This window comes from Caenorhabditis briggsae, assembly GCF_000004555.2.
Source record: "Caenorhabditis briggsae complete genome, chrII, whole genome shotgun sequence".
NCBI classification, from domain to species: domain Eukaryota; kingdom Metazoa; phylum Nematoda; class Chromadorea; order Rhabditida; family Rhabditidae; genus Caenorhabditis; species Caenorhabditis briggsae.
In genome coordinates this window covers 16,324,593-16,346,361 of record NC_013486.2, presented here as the reverse complement: position 1 = coordinate 16,346,361, position 21,769 = coordinate 16,324,593, and the positions used below count along the sequence as shown (strand labels likewise).

The 21,769-nt window shown below is 37.7% G+C and overlaps 7 protein-coding genes across 7 annotated transcripts in view; 3 read left to right on the top strand and 4 right to left on the bottom strand.

Moving 5' to 3' along the window:
* Cbr-gmeb-1 overlaps positions 1-1,985 on the top strand; it is a gene marked incomplete at both ends in the record, with an annotated part of 3,308 nt that extends 1,323 nt beyond the window's left edge. Inside the window, 4 exons of the mRNA XM_002632136.1 lie at positions 186-387; positions 435-743; positions 790-921; positions 1,555-1,985. Of these exons, the coding sequence (XP_002632182.1) occupies positions 186-387; positions 435-743; positions 790-921; positions 1,555-1,985 (1,074 nt within the window). The remainder of the gene's footprint in view (positions 1-185; positions 388-434; positions 744-789; positions 922-1,554) is intronic.
* A 1,247-nt stretch (positions 1,986-3,232) lies between these two features.
* CBG07046 lies at positions 3,233-5,062 on the bottom strand (the record flags this gene model as incomplete). Its single annotated transcript, XM_002632137.2, has 3 exons — positions 3,233-3,403; positions 3,450-4,033; positions 4,858-5,062. 3 exons carry the CDS (start codon positions 5,060-5,062, stop codon positions 3,233-3,235), a joined length of 960 nt encoding a protein of 319 aa, XP_002632183.2.
* Positions 5,063-7,955: 2,893 nt separating this feature from the next.
* Cbr-far-7 lies at positions 7,956-9,310 on the bottom strand (the record flags this gene model as incomplete). Its single annotated transcript, XM_002632138.1, has 4 exons — positions 7,956-8,108; positions 8,426-8,584; positions 8,637-8,707; positions 9,277-9,310. 4 exons carry the CDS (start codon positions 9,308-9,310, stop codon positions 7,956-7,958), a joined length of 417 nt encoding a protein of 138 aa, XP_002632184.1.
* A 511-nt stretch (positions 9,311-9,821) lies between these two features.
* On the bottom strand, positions 9,822-11,377 carry Cbr-mps-2 (the record flags this gene model as incomplete). Its single annotated transcript, XM_002632139.1, has 5 exons — positions 9,822-9,911; positions 9,954-10,035; positions 10,980-11,091; positions 11,138-11,256; positions 11,301-11,377. The coding sequence occupies 5 exons, from the start codon at positions 11,375-11,377 to the stop codon at positions 9,822-9,824; spliced, it is 480 nt and encodes a 159-aa protein (XP_002632185.1).
* Positions 11,378-11,807: 430 nt separating this feature from the next.
* Positions 11,808-13,622, top strand: Cbr-col-69 (the record flags this gene model as incomplete). Its single annotated transcript, XM_045243216.1, has 4 exons — positions 11,808-11,969; positions 12,449-12,659; positions 12,713-13,302; positions 13,380-13,622. The coding sequence occupies 4 exons, from the start codon at positions 11,808-11,810 to the stop codon at positions 13,620-13,622; spliced, it is 1,206 nt and encodes a 401-aa protein (XP_045093406.1).
* Positions 13,623-13,708: 86 nt separating this feature from the next.
* On the bottom strand, positions 13,709-15,067 carry CBG07050 (the record flags this gene model as incomplete). Its single annotated transcript, XM_002632141.1, has 3 exons — positions 13,709-14,026; positions 14,493-14,813; positions 14,924-15,067. 3 exons carry the CDS (start codon positions 15,065-15,067, stop codon positions 13,709-13,711), a joined length of 783 nt encoding a protein of 260 aa, XP_002632187.1.
* Positions 15,068-19,836: 4,769 nt separating this feature from the next.
* The window catches only part of Cbr-sgcb-1, a gene marked incomplete at both ends in the record, with an annotated part of 3,427 nt that continues 1,494 nt past the window's right edge, over positions 19,837-21,769 (top strand). The window contains 5 exons of the mRNA XM_045243215.1: positions 19,837-19,899; positions 19,943-20,026; positions 20,074-20,175; positions 20,436-20,618; positions 20,660-20,899. Coding sequence (XP_045093405.1) covers positions 19,837-19,899; positions 19,943-20,026; positions 20,074-20,175; positions 20,436-20,618; positions 20,660-20,899 — 672 coding nt within the window. The remainder of the gene's footprint in view (positions 19,900-19,942; positions 20,027-20,073; positions 20,176-20,435; positions 20,619-20,659; positions 20,900-21,769) is intronic.

The window sequence follows — 21,769 nt, the reverse complement described above, 5'->3', positions numbered from 1 at the left end:
GTTTTAGATATATTTTCCCCTGAAAACGTACGGAAATGTATAATTTTCAAACGACGCAATTTCGCAAAGGGCCCATCTTTTTTACAAGCACCTCTCGGAAACACTCTTTTATTAGCAATTCTATTAAGGGACAATTCTATTAAGGGAACTCTTCTAGCACAGGTTTTACAGTACAGCTATTTCAGCCCAATGTAGCACGNGAATTTCATCGTCCGCGATTCTCNGCCTCACCTGCACGACAAGATCTCTTCTTACATGTGACCATCTCTGCGAGATCTCTTTGTTTCATTATTCATTTAAAGATAAAGTGCGGAAACCTCATTGGCCGTCTCCATACTGAACTATTCATCTGTCCAGGGATTCGTGAGCAATGCATTGAGATTGCGGGTGAGTAGTGATTTCTTAAGACAAAAACCTTTAAATGCTTCTTCCAGGTTGTTCGCAGCTGTTGACCCCGGTTGAGTTCACTATCAGAGCCGAGAAAAGTAAACAGAAAGATTGGAAGGGATCCATTAAGCATAATGGAAGAATGTTGAGAACTCTGATGGAAGATAAGCAGCTAGACTTTTATAACCACGAGGAACACTGCTCCTTCAAATGCCACTCTCGAAACTATATCACAAAGAACGGAGGAACCCAATCAAAGGATGTTGTTCGTGTGAAAGAAGCTCCGCAGAGGAGACATTCTATTGCTGCTGTTCCTATCGTGCCACCTCAAACATTTATCAATCAATTTTTGCAGGGTAAGTTTGTAAGATGAGGATCTTGCTAATGAAGGATTTTATTCAGAAGGAATGATCAATCCCGAGTTGTTATCCATATTGCAAGCCCACTGCAATGCTGAAAATCAAAAGAGACTAGAAGAAGCTGAACGTCAAAGACTCCAGAAGCAACACGCTATCAAGAATCTATTGCGTAATGGTAAGTCGGGCGGGCGAAGTTAGAATAACATACCTAAACAACTGTAATAGAAGAGCTCCCACACTGTTGAATTTGAGCTCAATTATTTCAATTTCCATGCAAGATAGCAAAAAATAGATTACTAATGAAATATTTGTCATCTTTACTATTAACAATCACCAAATTCTGTGTGTGTGTGTGTGTCCTTTTGTTGCCGGTTAGCGGACCCTAGCGAAATCCCAAGTGGACCAAAATTAGCCAAATTTTGTCATATGACCCGAAATAGCAGCGAGATGATGCCCGTCTATTTTGATATTTATAATAGAGGTCATGGAACTACAAAAACCTCTTTTTTGGGAACATTAAGGTTTTTCTGTTCTCAAAGGTAGGTCTACAAGTTCACGGAAAAAATCACGTCGCTTGTCGGCTGCAATAATCTTCTCGTATTATGATAAGCAATTTAATAGTTGACCCCTTTTTCATATCTTCAACAGGAACCTTGATGAATTGGCTCGAAGTTAAAAATTAGGGGGCCTTTTTATTAGAGGTTTCACGGTAAGAAAAAACCTAGTTTATGAAGTAATCGTGTAGAAACAATTTAAAAGACAGTTTTCACTTTTTTTTTTCCAAATAATCCAATTTACGTATTTTCAGATCCCGTCACATTCTGGAAGCAAATTATGCTCTCCAAACTTCCCGCAATGGTTTTCTCCAAAATATCTAACGAGTTTGGAATCATTGCTCAAAATTTGAGCTACGGAACTGAAATTGCTTCAAATGCCCAAAAACTGCTTCAAATGATCCAAGCCTTTAATTTGGAGGATGCTTTGTGTCGGGAAATGTGTGGAGAGTTCATTCTTCCAACATCTAATGTCGTTCCGCTGCTCCCACTTTTGGCTACCTCTCCAATCTTAGCCACGCCCCCTGTTCCAACCCAAAAGGCTTCTGTCCCTGTCCCATCGAAAGAAATTCAACCAATTCTTCCAATCCAAAATCCCCAAATTTCATTTTTCAACAATAACAACAATCATGTACTCACTTCTTCTGAAAAATTGGAGATGATGCTCCAAAGCATGCATAACTAGTTCATTTGACTATACATCTTGATTTATTTTTTGTTTCGCGGAATTTCCCAAAAAATGATTATCCATGTTCAGATTTCATTAATCACGTTTTTCTTCTCCCTTCCTTGCTATTCTATCTCTAATTGCTTTATTCTCCAAAAAAACTCCACTAGACATCTCTTTTTTCCATCTAGACATACATCATGGCTGTGCCTATGCTTTTTTCTTCCATATTTGCTTTTTTATTGGTCTAATTTGCGTATTGGTCATGAATTAATAACTCGGTTCAATTTTTTATAACTCTCTCACTCCCACCTTTGCATTGTTTATTATGTTGGCATAATTCGGTAATAAAACAGTGAATAGTCATTTTTGAAATTTTATAATATGGTAAAACCTGTATTAGAAGGGCCGACCTTTCTTTTTTTAATACCTCTCTTGCAGGTCCCTTCAATCAGAAGGGTGTGAAACTTTGTGTGAGAGCTTTAAATAGAACGTACAACATGTTTAAAGTTTGAGATTTTTTTTTCGAATTTTGAAAAAAAACGCTGTTTGTTTAGGTCACTACCTAGATATTTTTAGGTCACTACATAGATTTTATAGGTCACGACCTAGATTTTTCTAGGTCATGACCCATTTTTCTAGGTTTTCCTAGGTCATGACCAAATATTTCTAGGACATGACCAAATATTTCTAGGACATGACCCAATTTTTTCTAGGTCATGACCCAATTTTTCTAGCTCCTGACCTAGATTTTTCTAGGTCATGCCCCAATTTTTCTAGGCTATGACCCAATTTTTCTAGGCTATGACCCAATTTTTTCTAGGTCATGACCTAGTTTTGTTTTAGGTCATGACCCAATTTTTCTAGGTCATGACCCAATTTTTCTAGCTCCTGACCCAATTTTTCTAGGCTATGACCCAATTTTTTCTAGGTCATGACCCAATTTTTCTAGGTCATGACCCAATTTTTCTAGCTCCTGACCCAGTAATGAAAAATCTACACAGCCAGAAAGCAAATTTTAGAAACCTAAAAGGTCTTTTAGAAGGCAAAAGACCTGAATGCTTACTTTTTTTGCTTACATACATTATTCTGAAAATCTCCTGTTTGATTTTAAAAAATCCAGAACTTCAACTTTAGTGCCGACCAGTTATTTGAAAAGCTTCATACTTAAAAAGATAAATGTTTGTTTATTCGAGAGTGATTATATATAATTTCAGAGTTAACATAAATGATAGTAGCGATTAAATAGAGGTAGATGTGATTGGTTAGAATCTGGAAGGGACCACTTGAATGGTATTGTTGCTGCCCGAGATTTTTCCCTTTCCTTGCTTGTAGAGCTGGCAAAGAATTTTCGAGAGCTCCAAACGGACACGAGTCGTGGTGCAGGTGATGAAGAGGGAGTTGAGGACGGTGGTTCCGAAGAGGAATATGTAGACCTGTAAAAAGTTTAATTTGAATTTTAATATTCAAATTGCCTATTACATGTGAATGGATGAAGATGATGAAAACGTTCTCAGACTGGAAGGCCTCGAAGAGTTCGTAGAGGAAGACGAAGAAGTGGAAGATCATGTGTAGGATGTTGAAGAAGACGAGGGACTGATCACTTCTATGGAAATGCGAGACATTGATGAAGTTGTTGCATCTCAAACGTGTCATGATGGTGAAGGTGGGGGCGATGATGAAGTAGAGGGACACCCAGAAAATAATGATGTAGCGTTGAACTTTAATAAGCCAATCTGGACTCAGAGTATACGTCCAATCACCATTCTCATAGACATAATTACGAACGCGGAAGAGAGCTGGAATGGAGCAGAAGGCGGAGATAGCAACGATGATCTTGAAGTATCTGCCGATAAGTTTCGGGCAGAAATGCATTGTATGGAAAGTGAAGGTCGCCGAGTAGCGATTAACAGCCATTAGTCCGTTGCCAATGATATGGATCAGGTAGCAAGAGCATGTTAGCCAGCTGCACACATATGTCACTTCAAACAGCGCGTCTCCATGGATAACCTCACGCTCGAAGCACATCCAGAGAAGAGCGATGGCATGGATCACATCAGCGCTTCCTGGAAATGTTCATTGGTCATGTCACTATAATATGAGCTTGCAAATAGATTCTAATTAGTAATTTCGACCTGACGTCGCGTTCCCTAGAGAAACTATGAGGCTAAAAATGTAGTTTATATGGTTGATGACGTTTGTTCAGTCTCACAAGAGAACATCTTTTGAACGTCATAAAAGTTACAACTAGTTGAATTTCAATGAACATATAATGCACTGTGTAGATGTGATATCCCAAATGAGAACTACCGTAAACCCTGTAAAATAAGAGCTCCTAACTTTCAACTTTGAGCCAACTTTCCCCCGGTTCCTGTCAAAGATATGAAAAAGTAGTCAACGGATAAATTGTTTATCATAATATTAAAAGTATTTTGTGAGTTGGCACATTTTTGTTATCTTGCAAAGGAACCGAGATAATTGAGCTCAAACTGGACAGGGGCAATTCTATGGTTTAACGACATCTCAAATTATAACTAATTGAATAAGCACTGTATAATTAGAACACTAAAGCTAACTGTCCCTTTACTTCCAAATGATCTGATCAAAAATTGCTAAATCCTAACGGGTAAAGTGAAAAGTCATGTGAAAATTACATAATTCAGAACTATAGAATCTCCTCCAATTGAAGCCCACACAAGCCGTCAACTTTGATCTCAATTATCTCGGATCCAAAAAGAGATATAGAAAATTTTTCAACTGATAAATTGTTTACCATAATATCAGGAGTGTTTTGTCAGTTGACACAAATTTGATATCTTTTGAAAGAGCCGTGATAATTGAGCTCAAAATGGGTAATACAGCAATATCTTTTCTGACACAAGCCACATACCAATAAAAAAGAACAAATGATAGAACTGTGATCCGAACTGAGCCTTATTTTTGATCCGCTGAACAGCGAGAAGAACGCATCCGTAGAATGCAATGCACAACATCTGAAGAACATATCCCGGAATCATGTACGAAGCAAACGTGAACGACGGTGGTGGAGGTGGTGGTGTCTCCAGTGGAGTCAGTGGAGGAGTGGTGGAGTCCATACCTTGAAAAAGTATAGATTTGGGATTGGAAAAGGAGGGGAAAGGGTGGTGAAGGGGTGACTGGAACTGGATAAGAATGTGCTGAGGTGAATGAAAAAATGGGCGGGATCCATTGTGGGCTCCCTAGGTGGATTTAAGACAATGGGCGGAGCAAAAAAAATGGGAATGAGGTTACACTAGAGAGAATAGGGAATTTCTGCAATGGATTGGTGACAGAAATCAAAAAGTCAGAAGAATGAGGGATAATTTTGTGTTTTGCACGCACTGGTTCCAGAAATCTTAAGGATGTGTAACAAAAGCTTGAAAACAAGTTGGAGAACAACTCATTAGAGCTCATTTGGGAGTATATGACATCTGAACAAACTGATCATTCGACACTAGAGGTGAAGGTGCAAGCAAGTAAAATCCTCTGGGATCTCGGACTACGTGGTTTTTGAACATTTTGTTAAGCAGGTCATTTTGATCATTATTGTATTTTTCGTCTACACTACTAATTGTAAGTTAACTGGTGTAACCCGGATAATAACCAAGGCTGCAAATGCTAACTTGGTTGGAAAAAATACATGTTTCGGTTCAAAAAAAGCTCTGTTCGTTCTCGCTATCTCCTCCTCGATCTCAATAATCACAGATAGATGCCAGTTTTCAAAAGTGTTTATCATTCAAAAACTCGATCTCATTATCCTTCATTCATTGCCGCAGACCAGGTGCCATGTACCGTAAAACCATTGAGAGAAGGACCCACACACTGTTAAGCTTAAGCTAATTTGCACCCTTCTATTACAGATTTTACGGTAGATGTCGTTATGCTGCATCGATTGCCACAGACCAGGTACTATCTAATTAGAAACTGAATTAATAATTTTTCGCTTTGAAAAACAATATATTCGAGAATAGGGGGGTTAGTCAGAAACTCCAACTGTACATGTTATGTTTTTTGCCGACTGTCTGACAAGTTGCTATGGGTCAGTCCTGGGGGAGCACAATGATGAAGATGTTTTATTCTTATTATTAAAAATGAGTTCAATAGTTTATGAAGACAATGTCTGCAGTGTGAATAATTTCAGATGAGACATTACACTGCGGAAGTGAATTACAAGAAATATTATTGTCGGCGAAAGTTACCGTAAACACTGTAATAGAACGTCACCCAAACGAATGATCCTACTATGTTTAGGCTTGACCTACTTTTTGCAAACAAGGAAACCACTCGAAGTTAACTTCCTGGCACAGTATTCAGGAACACACCAATAGCAAAACCATCGGGAACTTTAATGATAACAAAAGTAGGTCAAATAACATTATACCAATTCCCATAGAGCCTCTTGCACTTATCAAAAAGTATACCGGTTTTCGAACTAAATATATAATCTTGCACTACTTTAAGCTTTTGCTGGTTTGGAGTGCATCCAAAAAGAGTAATGAACGAGGAATAGTGAACTTCAAGGTCCCTCCTGAATTTCATCTTGATCTTCTGGAACTTCCAAATCAATTTCAAAATTATTAGGAAAACTTTAAAACAATAACACTCGATTCTAAGAAAATGGCATATGACTATGGCTCAGAGATTCATCTAGCAAGAGAATTGCAAGGCTTATTAAAAATGACTGATAGTAGTCAACTCCCGCTAGGACTGTCTGGACCACTTGGAGCATGAGGAACAAAGAATGAGATGTTCCATTTTCAGTGATAACTGGATAAACAGATTACCATGAAACCTATGACCCATTACATTTAACTTTGAGTAATTTTTCTCGATTGAAATTTAACTAAAACAGTTGTCAAAAAAAATTAAAACAGTTGTCAACTGATAAAATGTTTATCATAATCTCAGAGAACTGAGATAATTGAACTCAAACAGGAAAGTATGGGGGCCCTTCTACTATAGGTTCTCCGGTATACATCAGGATTAGTGGGTGTTTTTGATACTCTGGGAAACGTCGAGCACAAGGATTTTTCTGATACTCTGACCTTCGCTACGATCTTCACCACGTCTCGCAGATTCCTGATTCATTCCTGGCAAAAAACTACCAATTTGGCGCCTGAGGTCAGAAGAAAGGATTCAAAAAATCATCGAAATCGAAACACAGATTTCTTGAAATAACCAAGATGGCAACATTTGTAAGATTTGTACCCAAGAAGATTGGATACGATTTAGGTTAAATCCTTCGAAAGACGTGAGAAGACAAGTTGTAGTTGTGTGGACGTCAATGGTCTTTTTCTTCTTCCTTCTTGAATCTGAGATTCGAAGAATCTCGAATGAAAAGTCAGAAAAGCATCTTGTGAAAAATCAGAAAACGAAGAAAAAACATATCAATTGGTGATACAGGAAGTGGCTGTTGGGAAAATCAAAATTTTAGAAATCTGAAAACTGTACGGATTACAGAACGTATTCTATTTCAGAACATTCAAAAATTATGTAAACATCATAAGTTGTAGGGATCCTTGTTGAATTAGAAGCGTTTTTCTCTTTCTGGTATCGGATAACTATTTATCCAGATCTCAATCGCAAGAAGGAGCTTTTTCGATCTTCATGTATCAAGTGATCCAAACAATCCGGGTTTGACTACTGTCAGTCATTTTTAATGGGTTTTGCGATTCTCTTGTTAGTTGAATCTTCTAGCCATAGTCATATGCCATTTTCTTAGAATCGAGTGTTATTGTTTTAAAGTTTTCCTAATAATTTTGAAATTGATTTGGAAGTTCCAGAAGATCAAGATGAAATTCAGGAGGGACCTTTGTGTTCGGCTTGTTCCACAGCTCCGATTATTTGTACCGGAATATTGTCCTGCTGGTTTTTTACGAACTCGACTTGTCTCGGTTATTAAAATGAATTGGAATTCCCTTGATAATTGTTGGACTTTATTTCTTTACAAAACTTTTCAAAATTCACAATTCAAAATTTAATATCCGGGTTGTTTTTCTTGAGAGCTGCTTGATCCTCAGCGGACAGAGTTTTGAACTCCTCGTGGAGTCGTTTGGCCTCAGCGTCATCGATTGGTTTTTGAGTGGTCAGAGAGCACAGAGTGTGAGTCACCATATGGATCAACTGGAAATAGAAGAAAGTGGTTCGAGTATTGACGAAGTGCAAAAATGTATTCTGACCGAGAAAATATTTTCGAAAAATCACGAAATTTGAAACGAGGCATTGATGTTATCAAAATTTTAAAAAAAAAGAATACAAAGTGATTTGACAATATGTTTGGGTGACTTTAGGCAAATAAAGGAATGATGATGTAATTCTTATTAAAGTTACCTAAAACGAATATATGAATCCAATTATTTTGGTTTCCAAAAATGATTATAAAAAGTTATAGACTCATTTTTCAACTTTATACGCTCAGAGCGTATCAGATTGTAGCTCACCTTCTTGGCGTACTCAATAGCCGACGGCGACAATCCATCGAGCCGTCTCTTGTTCCCCTCGAGCACATTTGCCAAACGTTTTCCAAGTTCTGGATTCTTCTTGGAGACCTCGTCAATCATCTCACCACATTGCGAGAAACACGAATGCTTTTGGAATACCTGGTAATTAAATGCAAGGGTTTGAGTGATTTATCAGTGTGTGCAATTATACCTCATGTAGAACTGGCTTTTCTTCCGCAGTAATTGATGAGGAGAACTCGAGTTGTTCAGTTGGGAACATGTCTGAAAAAGTTATGGGGTTTTCGTGAGGGCTGGAAAATTATAGATGTAGAAGGTTTTGGTTTTTTTTCCAGCAACTTTTGAAATTTGAATATTTGAAATTTTGTTAGTTTCCTACTTCTGAACACGCACTCGAAACCGATTACCTTAAAATCATAAGAGGTCCTATAACTTTTAACTTTGAGCCAATTTATCTCGGTTCCTAAAAGATAAAAAAATGGTGTCAACTTAGAAAACACTTCTGATATTATGATGAACATTTTATCAGTTGACAACTTTTTGCTCTAATAGGAACCAAAATTTCTATTAGTTTACAAAATCTTCACTAGAAGCTGATAACCGTAAAACCTGCCATAGAAGGGTAACTAACATATTTCGGTTCCTTTGAAAGATATAAAAAAGTTGTTAACTGATGAATTGTTTATCATAATATCACAAACATTTCATCAGTTGACAACTTTTTGATATCTCTCATAGGAACCGAGATAATTTCGCTCGAAGTTAAAAGGCCCTTCTATTACAGGTTTTAATCATTGCCTGTTTGTAATGTAGGATCTCAAACTAGAACTTACTTTTGACACATTCTGGAAGCGACGCAACACTCATTTTTATAGTTTATCGATTCTCCCGACCTGCAAAACAATATTCTTCAAGTTCTTTGAAGATCAAAAAGACCAAGTTTCGGTTTTCCCATATTGTGACCACAAGCCAAAAAACGTGATAAAGTTACTAAAGAAGATAACAAATAAAAGTGCTTCGAAAAAATAACATAACGGAAAACCGGTTATCCCCCCTAACTGACACGTAAAACGACCGAAAAACAAATTGAAGTATTTATGTGAATGTGTGTCCGTTTTATATGGGCGAGATGTTCTTTTATACATAATCTTCTCGGGGCGGGCCGCAACTTTTTTTCAATTTTATTTGGACGGCACTGAAACAAACAAGAGGAAAAGATGAGTATTTTGTCGAAAAATCGGTGATTCGATTTACAATGGTTGGGTGATGATTTGATGGCCCGACGACGATGAAGAATAATTGGAAGACCAAAAAGATTTGGTGATGGAAAAAAACACTAGAACAATTTGTTTCGAAATTTTGGACACTATTGAACGTCCTAGATTTTCCAAAACAAGGAGATGGAGTGAAGTACGAGATGAATGCCAACGGACACTGCGGTGGCCCAAGCGGAGTAGAGAGCTGGTATCTGGAAAATGAATTTTGAAAAAGGTTTTCTGAGAGTTGTTACCTGATACATTCTCCAGTGGGAGAGTACAATTTGAGTGACTAGTTGGTAAATAGTCGAAAGTGCGATATGGACCAATGGCCAGCTGAAAAATTAGAATGGTTTAAAATTGTTTAAAAAATTGTTATACAAGTAGCTTCTGCTTACGTTTTCCCCTCTTTTAATTTTACCAAACCTTTACTTGTCAACTGTTTTCTTCCCCATTCTCTAGGTTGATCTCGTGAGGGATTCTATCTAGAACTTCCGTTATAACTTTTGTGCCGTATGCTTCTTCTGATCAATAAATAAATAAATATTATTGATATCTGTACAGTAAGAGTCTATAAAATACAGTAAACACCCTAATAGAAGGCCACCCGAATCGCAACTCTAAGCAGATATATCTCGGTTCCTATAGAAGATATCAAAAAGTTGTTCACTAATAAAATGTTAATCATAACCTCAACAACATTTCAATGATTGACCACTTTTTGATATCTTTCACAGAAACCGAGATACATGGGTTCAAAGTTAATGGTTCTGGTGACCTTCTATTAGAGTGTTTACGGTATATAAAAACATATTTTTAGTATTTTCATTTTTCAGTTAATTTGGATAATTTTCAGGATCCAGTAGCTCGACTGTCAAGTTTCCGATCACTTTGAAAATTACGGAGGGTATAAATTTGAAAATTACGGATGGTATAAAGAAAATTACGGATGGTATAAAGAAAATTACGGAGGGTATAAAGAAAATTACGGAGGGTATAAAAGACCTAGATTGAAAACTTTGCATTCAAAGAATTGCCAAAATGGTGTCATTCAGAAAGCGGCAAACATCTGAAAAACTGGGAACTTTCAAAATTTTCTCTGAATGCAAAGTTTTTCAATCTAGGTCTGTTTTACATCCTCCAAAATGTTCAAATTGATCGGAAACTTGACAGACGAGGTCCAGACTCCTGAAAATGGTCAAAATGGCCGAAAAGCAACCCGGTACTGTACATTATCCCTTTTCTCTATGGACCTAGGCAGGATCAACATGCTTACTTACATGTGAAAGAACCGTCTTGCATGCGTGTCAATTTTCATTTCCATCCGTAAAATTACAAACAAAAGTGCCAGTATAATAAGCAGTCCAATTCCAATAATCACCAAACAGAAGACTGAAAATTTTGAAACTTGTTATCTAAAAAATATTATCAGACTCACTCTGAAAATGCGTTACAGTGGGGATGTCTACTTTGCTCCATTGCACCAAAAGGAAGTAGAAAATTCCAACATGGATGACAGAGGAAAGAGAATGAAGGATGGCGAGCACTCTTTTTTTTCTGAATGTTTGGAAAATTATAAAAATTTAATTCTGGTTACTTACATGGGATCTAAAACTGGATCTTTGAAAATATCAGATATAGTTTCTTCAGGATTCTCAGGATTTTGAACAACTGGCATATTTTTTCGAAATGACTCTTGAGTTATCATGTTCAGAGTTCATGTTGTCTCGTTATCAGTGTCACCTCCGTTCCAGGAGGTGCTAATCAGATGACTGATAAGAAAATGAACACATTGTTTTTGAAAGTTTTATTTTTGAAAATTTTATGAGTCTATAAAAATTGTTAAAGGATCAAAGAGTATTTTTTTCCATCTAAATTGTCTTCACTTTCCCCCTTAGAGTCACTTAAGGATCAATAATAGCCATTATATTACTGAATGGCGAGGAAAATAAGCAGTTTCTGTTATTCAACATTTTCAAGTACTTCCCATCCTCTCATAGAAATCCGGATTTTTCTGTCTCTGTTCCGTAGTACCGCCCATTTTGGTTTGAAACTATATAAAACTTCAAATTGACGACTAGTTCTATCCATTAAACCAATTTCGGAGAATGGGTTGGTGGAACTATAATTTCAAATTGTCCACTGTGATTCGACTGGCATTCGTTTCCTCGTCATTGCTCATTTCACTATGCCTGTTTTTGATAATGATGACGTCCAGGGAGATTTCGGAGTTCAGAGAGCAGACGTTAGATGATTTGAAGGAGTGGAAGGTGAGCTGATTGATACCATAAATTATTAGAAAGCTATTAGAAAGGCCGGCTCTCTTATTGTTCCAAGATATGTACCTTTGGAGGGTCCTTTTATCGAATGAGATCTTCTAGTACAGGGTTACGGTAACTTTTGGACAAATTGTCTGGATTTTTATCAAAATATATAGTTGTAAGGATTTGAAATGGAAAGTTTATGTCGCAAACTTTATCATCCAGCAGCTGAGGTACCTATTTCCTCTAATAGAAACAAAACAGTCAGCTTTGAGCTTGATTATCTTGTTTCCTGTGAAAGATATCGAAAAGTTGTCAACTGATAAAATATTGATCATATTATGATATAAATTATATCAGTCGAGAAATTTTTGATATCTTTCACACAAAATGAGATAATTGAACTCAAAGTTGACAGTTTAGATCGGTTTCTATAATATTAGAAAAACACGTTGACTTTGTCCAACCTAACATGATCTGTTTTACAGTACTTCTCTGACGCCGCCTGGAAAGAAATCACAACCCAAACCATCCGCAAAACTCGAAGTGTAAGTGGAAACGCGGGAAATAGATTCTGGACCAAAAGATCTTATGACACCTACGCCCCAGCTCAGCAGCAAGTCAACTCCTACGCCAGAGTGAATAGTTATGCAACCGCTCCAGTTCTCCAACACCCAACCCAGCAAATTGACCAGTGTAGTGAGTTTCTAATTCAGTTCAACCGAAAACTCTACTATCTCGGAAACTTACAGACTGCGCTCAACGTGCCAACAACTGCCCTCCTGGTCCACCAGGTCCTATTGGTTATCCCGGAATGCCTGGTGAACCTGGTGATCGAGGTCTTGATGGACGCCCTGGTGCCAATGGTGTAGCTCTAACCGCCTATGACCAAGAGGTCCCAGGATGTATAGTTTGTCCACAAGGACCACAAGGGCCTCCAGGACCAACTGGTCAGGCAGGACATCAAGGAGCTCCTGGACTACCTGGAAACCCCGGATACACCCCACCACCAGGTCTTCCAGGACAACCAGGCCAATGTGGAGATAAGGGAAGAGATGGACCAAGTGGAACACCAGGAATAAAAGGAGAACCAGGACAAAACTCGATCCGCCATGTTTGTATTCCCGGAAGAAAAGGTGCTCCAGGCCCCCCAGGACAGTGTGGACCACCAGGACCCCCAGGATACACACCACCACCAGGGCCACCAGGGCCTCCAGGAGAGCAAGGAGAGGATGGGCAAGATGGAGAACCTGGAGCACCAGGAGTCACCGGGTATCCAGGAGTACGTGGGCCACCCGGACAGGATGCAGAGTATTGTCCATGCCCACCTAAAAACGCTGGAGTTATTAGAAATAGTTTTGTGGAGCCTCCAGGTGAGCTTTGAATTTATTTACGGTACAGCAATCACAACATTTTCAGTCTCTGCAAGTTATGCTATTGCTCCTCCACAAACCCCACAAAACCGTTACGTCAGCGAGTACAACAAGGAGGACGAGTATCGGAAGAGAGTGTTGGCGAGAGTGCTCAAGAAGCAGCGAAGACTTCTGCTGGCCACAAGAGCGAAGAATGTCAGAAGAAAACCTGTTAATCATAATTCCACCACTGCTGTTATTAATCACCCAGCATGAGAATTTTGAAATAAAAGCTTATTCAAAAAATTAGTTTATTGAGGTATGAGTATGTACAAGAAAAAAAGAATTGTCATCGGTTTCAAAAACACTTAACACATATAAAAGACTGATTTTCACCTAGTTAGGCATCGGTGGAGCTCGGATAGCAGAAGTGGAGCGCTTCTGAATGCTCAGTCGGTTAGCACCACTTCCCGGATAAGTAACAGCTACGGAAGCAGACAAAAGTCCACTGGACACTGGTGGGAAGATCCGATGAGGGGATGATGGGGATGTGATTGGTGGAGACGTGGAGTTCAGCTGAGAAGATGCGCGACGACGATGAGTGGACGTCGCCATGGCTTCACGGAGTTTGATGGCACGCAACTGTTGGGAAAGATGTGTTACGGTTTGGTTGCGGTCGTTGAGTTCTTCATTGAGCTGGCGAATTCGGTCGCTCTGAAAATTTGGGATTTAGGATTTTTGATATCTCTTATAGAAATTGAGATAATTGAGCTCAAAGTGCAATCATACGATGGCCTTCTATTGGAGTGTTTTCGATATGTTTTTTGCATACTTGTAAAATTCCGGGCCGGCCCGCCAAAGCCCGGGCCGGGCCCGGCCCGGAAGGCCCGGTAGCAAAAATTTTGTCATTTTGAACCGAATTTTGAGCTTTTAATACAATTTTCTATATTTTTTGTGCTTTTTGGACTGTTTGATCAAAAAATATTTGAAAAAACTCGAAAAAAATTTTTTGATCGAAAAAAATCACATAAGGGTGTTTTTTGAAATTTTCAGAACTTGTGGAATGACAGGCCCGCCGGGCCTCCGAAATTCGGGAAAAAGCCCGGCCAGGCCCGGCCCGGCCCGGCCCGTTACAAGTATGTTTTTTTGTAAATTTTTCTATTTAAAATTGTCTACTCACCTGAATCGTAATCTGCTCTTGCAATTTCTGAATCGTCGTGCTAACTTTCTTCTCCAAATTCTTCGTATATCCCTCCTTCTCCAAAATCATTCTCTCGAGTTCAGAAATTCTGGCCAGTGTGTCTTCGCTCCCTTCTCCATATGCGCTTCGTCGTTTCTCTTCCCTCAACTCATTGCCAAGTCTGTTGATTTCGTTATGAAGCGATTTCAACATATTCGACGTTTCATTTTGCAAAAATTGAATCTGCGCTTTCTCATGTTTCCTCCATTCGTTATCTCGTTCTTTTAGTGCTCGTTCTATGCGCAGCTCGAGTTCCTCGAACTGAAAATTTTAGAATCTATTTAACCTTTTTTTTTCAAAAGTTCATCATAGTCAGTTTCTAAGTTTGAACTCTCCAAAAACTGCCAGTTTCTTTGCTATCTCCAACTTACATCTGAAGAAGGGGGCGAAGGTTTTCCTTTGGTTGATGGAGGCAAAGATTCGGAGCTAGACGATGAAAATGAGCACCGATTTTGATGTGGTGCATGGAAGGAAGCGGTTTGGGATGGAGGGCGACTTACAACTGCAGTGGACATTTCTGGAAAATGAGGGATAAAGTTTATAGGGAAAATAGAGAGAAGTGAAAGATAGGAGAGAAAAATAAGGAATTTGTAGCTGTTTACAGCTCAGATTTCGTCAGAAGGCGTCATAATTCATGGGGACAAATTACGCAAAAGAAAAAAGTGCAAAAATTGAGAGATAATATGACGAACATAAAGATTTACCGAATCTTCCATATTGAAGGCAGGGCCCGACCAAACGCGACACGGTACGACAGGACTTGCCCACTTTATAGCTTGGAACTTCGTTCATAGACAAGCTACAGTTTTGCAACTAATATCATTTTGTAGAACTTGTCTAGTTTTATAATATCAATTTTAGTTGGTCCAGAAATATTAATTCTAAAATGAACTATGACAAGGCCCGCGAACCGGCAAAGGTCCGGTTTACAAGTATTAAAAAATAAATTTCAAATTGGATGTTTCTGGAAGTTCTATAAAAATTCCATATTTAAAAAGAACTATTTGATTCAAATGCCAACAACTATCTGTTAAACCAAAAATTAAATTTGAAGTGTCCTTTTCAAAATTGTGCACGTAGACTCCATTGAAACGAAACCACTATTAAAAAAGTGCAGTCCGAGCTCAAAAAGTGTCCTTTAAGGAGTTCAAAATGGAAATAAATGAGTCAGCTGACTCTTACAACATCCTCTAGACTACGAATCGAACCACTTTGAGAGTGTGATTCAAGAGGTAGAGAGAGAAAAAGAGAAAAAGAGAACTTCTTGTTAGAGGGAAATGTTCACAAAATGTAGAGAGAAGTGAAAATTGAGAGGCAAAAAGGGGGACGAGGATTTAGTCCAAAAGGGGAAGCATAGAGAAGAAGAGGAAGAACCAGAAATGGTGGTCGATATATGTGGGAGAAAAACGGAGGAGAAGAAAATAGAGGAGTAGAAAAAGGAGAAGCTGCTCAATGAGCATGGGGTGATGGGGAGTAAATGAGGATTAGTGGTATATTTATCCAAAAACGCTTTGAAGTAAAACAGAACGCTGTCTGGAAAAAAGCCTGGAATAACAAAATATGATAAATAATAAGATTTTTATGGCAAGTAGAGGACCAAACACCTTAGGCTCTACAATAACCCTAGGTTTTGCAAGTAGAGGACTAAACCCCAAGGTTGAAACCCTAGGTGTAAGGCGTTTTTTAAATCATAGAATAAAAAAAAAAGTGTTAAGAACTTTTATAGTACCTCAAAAACTGTTTCCGATTGTTCCCAAATCCAGGGTTTCTATTACAATTCAAAAACTGGCCACACTAGAATTTAGAACACTTTGCAAAAGTTTTCAAAAGTTTATGGTACCCAAGAGAATAATTTTGAAAGAAATACGACTTTTATGGAACTTGTGGTTCCTACCATGATTTCAAAGTTTCCGATTTTCAGATTTTTGAAATCTCAGAATTTCAGACTTTCCGACTTTCGACATTTCAGAAATTCAGATTTTCAACTGACAGAATTACAGAAGGTCAGAACCTCAGAACTTCAGAAACTTATAACTTGCGCTTTACAGAACTTCAGAATTTTAGAATTTCAGGTTTTTAGACTTTCGAAACTTCAGAATTTAATTTAGTTGGGTAAAAAATATTAATTCTAAAAGAAGCTATGACAGATCCCGCGAAGGCCCGGCAAAGACCCGGTTGCAAGTATGAGAAAATCTGTTTCCTTTTTCTTCTTCCAAAAAATTTTATGAATGTTTGAGTAGTAACTCAATAAAAGAACGTTTTGCATGACGAAACAGGGGGAGCGACAATTCAAAAGGGAGAAACGAATGAATGTGTTGGTTTTCGGTGAGCATATGGAAACGAAAAACTCTGGGAGAAAAAAAATGGACAAAATATGGGCGGTGGAAAGAATGGCTGTAAACAAATAAGGAAATATTTATGACTGTATACACATCCGTTTGGGGGAAAAGAAGGTGTGAGGAACGCTTGGAATAGAACTGGGAAGTCCCTTATTTCCATTTTGCTCCTATTTCGAATTACCCTAACAACCTGTGATAAAGGGACCCCAACACTGCCAACTCTGACCAAACTTATCTCGGTTACTGGGAAATATATCAAATATATGTCAAGTAATAAAATGTTGGTTATATCATGATAAACAATTTGTCAGTTGACAACTTTTTCATATCTCAGACATGAATCGAGATAAATCGGCTTGAAACTAAATGACCGAGTGCTCTTCTTCTACAGTTTTTAAACAGGTAAACACTTTCCGTACTATCCGGCAACTCCTTCACGAAATGAAACAGTCGAAAAATGAAACAAATGAAATGAAACAGTCCTAATTCTATTTTTGGTTGATCTAAGGAATCCTTATTTCTAATCTCAATTCCTCAGATCTCTTCAGTGTCCTCAACTAGCACCAGAAACCAGCACCAAAAACCAAAAACGGTCTAAAACAAAAAAAGTTCCGAACAAAAAACTGTGATCTGATAGAAACCCTGAAATCAGTGATCCATAAAAAAGAGAACACGAGACAAAACTGGTTCTTCCTCTCCTCTCAAAATGTTTTACTGCCCCCAAAAAATAAAGAAAGATGGGAAGTGACTTTCGTGATGTTACACTATCATTTATGTATTCATGGCAGTGAGTGTATGACACAGGAAGTGCCCCCTCTCTCTCTCGATGCCGAACTACACAAGTTCGGAATTGATGATTTTAGAAAGGAGAAAAAAAACGAGTGATTCCAAATAGAGAATAACATGTTTTTGGGGAATGGTTGTGATAGCGGTATGTTAATTAGGGTGTATAGATTTTGGTGAAAAAATTTGGAAAATAGAAAATTTCGAATTGGAAATGTCAGGTGTCATGTGATGTAATGTATGCAGAAAAACGGCAATCATGTACAAAGATTAAAAAAAAATTTACTATAACTACCCTCAAACCTGTAAAAACCCCGCACCCACGATGTTAAGTTTGAAGTCAATTATCGCAATTTCTCTCCAAGATATGAAAAATGTGTCAATTAGAACATTTTTTCTGATACTATGATGAACAATTCATCCGTTGACAGCGTTTTGATATATTTTACAGGAACCGAGATCAATTGGTTATAGGTTAAAAGTTAGGGGCACTACTATTACAGGTTTTACGGAATGTTAATAAAATAGAACAGGAAAAAGAGCAATTTCGAATTGAGCCTTGTAGAAAATTGAAATCTAGGTGATGACCTAAAAGCGTTTCGATATCTTTAACAGGAGCGGAGATAAATTGGTTGAAAGTTAAAAGAGGGACACTAGTTTAACAGGTTTTCCGGTTATTTAGGTAAAAAAAAATTTTTTTATGAAGAATAAATAATTTAAAGCAAATTTAATTCTAAAAAAACACCGGCCGACAGAGTCTAACTCATCCGATACACTATAAAAATCTAATAAATTCTGTGAACAAACAAAATTTGTACATCTGACATCAGCATTTGACCAGTCCAGTCAAAACATATTAACTGAAGGTGTCTGAATACTAGTAGTAGTGTGAAAAATAAACGTTTTTTTTTTCTCGCACGTAAACAAAACATGAGAGCCTTCTCGGGAAGACGACACACTCACACTGAAATTTGATATTCTGTGAGAGATTGAAAGTCAGGGAGAGACTAAAAGATAGAGGTGGACAAAACTATTGGGTCTAGTAAGTTTTAAAAAGTGGGCGGGCCAATAGACGATATGAGCTCATACATTTGCACTTCTGAGGTCACAGGAAAGCGCACGAGTCAGAGGCAATGAATTCCTTGAGAGAATTCATTGTTCAGGTCAGGCGACCGATTTTTGAGATTTTGAATTTTCAATAGGGGTGCCTCTGGGGACCAGCTGTTGATTTGAAGGGATACATTGGAGTGGACTGGATTTTTTGTCATATGACAGTGGATTTTATAGAAGAAGTCAAGGGAGGTTTCAAGAGGATCCATATTTTCGGGTTCAAATTGAGATTGGACTCAAATATCTCAAATTTTTAAGGATCGAGAATGTTTCTGAATTCTCACAGACCTTGTCAGAATCGTCAAATTCTGAATCCTCAATCCGAAAACTTCGAAAAATTCGAAAGTTGGGATCGAAAGTTGGATCAGTTTCATCAGGCCAATCGAATTCAAGGAATTTGCACAGTTTTTGAATAAAAAAAAATGAATAAACATTTTTCCAGTTTCTGAAACTCTGGATTTCTCTGGGAACTTTAAAAAAACATGAAAAATTTTTAAAAAAGCCAAGAATGAATCAGGTGTGTATTTGTGAAGTGTCATAAAACCTGCAATAGAAAGGTACCCGCACTCACTGTCAAGTTTGAGCTTGATTATCTCGGCTCTTTCAATCGATATCAAAAAGTGGTCAATTAATAAATTGTTAATCATAATATCAGAAACATTTTATCAGTTGACAACTTTTTCAGATCATTGGCAAGAACCGAGATATGTTGGTTCAAAGTTGAATGTTGGGGAAATCATTGTATTACAGGTTTTACAGTATTTTGAATTTCCAAAAAGAGGGATTTCGATAACAAATTTAACATAAATCAAATTCCAAATTACAAAAAACAATAAAATAAATCACAAAAACTGATCTTTCTAGTGGTTTTCCCTCCTCGAAGATATTACTGCATTCTGCTTCCTCAGGTCCATCATATACTCTGCGTCTCTCCCCCTTTCAACACTATCTTCCTCCAGTTTCTCCGATTTTACACTTTGAGTTCTCTGAAGTGAGGAGCAGGAAGATCTCTTTTTCTGCAAAATCTCTTTCTATCGATTTTCAACCTTTCGATGGATTCAGATGACAACGATAAGACTTCTGATGAGAATATCCGGAGTTCGTTGGGAGATGAGGTGCCTGAAAAAACGTGGCTTCTGAATTTTGAAAGATTTTCAGGTCACCGGGCTTCGAGCAAAACGATTGATTGCCACATTGGTATGCCTGTTTGTTCTATTTATGATCACTTTAATCACTCTGGCTGTAAGTTCTTAAAAAATATAGGACTGATTAAAAAAAATATTTTTCAGCTCAATATCTGGATAATTTCCACCCTACGAATGTCATCCAATGGAATTCCATTCCTTAGATTTTACCATAGTTTCAATGAAAAAACCAAGGACATGGAAAAGGTAATAACTTTGATTTACCGTAAAACCTGTAATAGAAGGACACCCACATTGTCAAGTTTGAGCTCAATTATCTCGGTGCATATAATAGATATCTAAAATAGGTTAACTGATAAAGTGTTTGTGATATTATGATAAACAATTTCTCAGTTGACAACTTTTTAATATCTTTTACAAGAACTATGATAAATTGGCTCGAAGTTAAAAGATAGGGGACCCTTCTATTACAGGTGTCACGGCACCCATGTAAAAGAATTTTCCAGACGATTGAAATGAGTGGGAACAAAATCCGATTCGACAAAGTGGTCTCCAATAAAATCATGGGATTCCCAGAGAAAGATATAACAATCACTGCTCCACGAATGTTAATGACGTCACGACAAAACGATAGTCTTCTGGTGATGAGTGAGAAGTTGTGCAAGCTGGAGAGAGTCAATAATTTCCAGGTAGAACTTATTTCTGTGATTCCATAGATTTCCTTTTAAAGGTGCTGTCCCCGAAAGACGGTAGAACGCTTTTCTCCGCCCGACATCCTACAGTAACCATTGACAAACGTATCAAGAAATTAGCCGCTGAGAGAATTATTACGAATAAAATCAGGTCGGCAGTTGATGAGACTCTGAAGGTGAACGGAGAGAATGTGGTGTTACGTGGAAATGAGCAAGTAAGGATTGATGCAAGGAATGTGAATTTCGAGGGTATGAAACGGATGGTTTTTAATATTTCGGTGAGTTTTGGGTCTTCGATTTTCATGAAGTCTGGAATTTTAGCCAACATACAGTACCGGTCAATAAGATATACGAAAAAAAGTATTTTTCAGTTGATTTTTGGCCATTCTGACTATTTTCTGGAGTCTGGAGATCGGCTGTCAAGTTTCCAATCGCTTCGAAAATTTTGGAGGGTGTAAAACAGACCGAGATTGAAAACTTTGCATTCACAGAATTTTTTTCAAAACCTTAGTTTTTCAGTTATTTGACTATTTCTGAAATATGCCTATTTTTTACTTTTTCAAAGATGCTTATTTTTTACGTTTTCAGTCCAAAAACGGACGAAAAAGGAGACGGGCAAATAATTCGAAAGTAGAAAACATTAGGGTCATTAGTGTACAAAGGAATTTAGGGGTACAAAATCCTCACTTTGGGGAGGGGCGTGTAAAATATTCCTTATATATGTCTGCAAATTTCAAGGTGATCTAAAACTGATCAGCCGAGCTCTAGACTCTTGAAAATAGTCGAAATGACCGAAATTCAACTGAAAAAAATAAGTTTTTGTACATTTTATTGACCGGCACTGTATTTAGAATGTGTTTAGAAGACCTGGAAAATGAGATAAAAGGGGCTTTTTGAAAAATTAATGATTTTTGGACGTTTCGAAAAAACATGTAAAAAGGGGTTTAAAGAATTTTTTTTCAAATATGTGGAAAATTATGAAAAATAACAAGGTTTCAAAAAGTGTACTGATTAGCCAGACTAGAAAGTCTGTTGATCCCTTTCGCCACGTAGAGGCTCAGTACATGAAAGGGAAACAAGGTTTATTTGCCAATGGGATCACCTTCTAAAACCCATAGGGGGTGGTGGGAGGGGTCCCCACCCCCTAA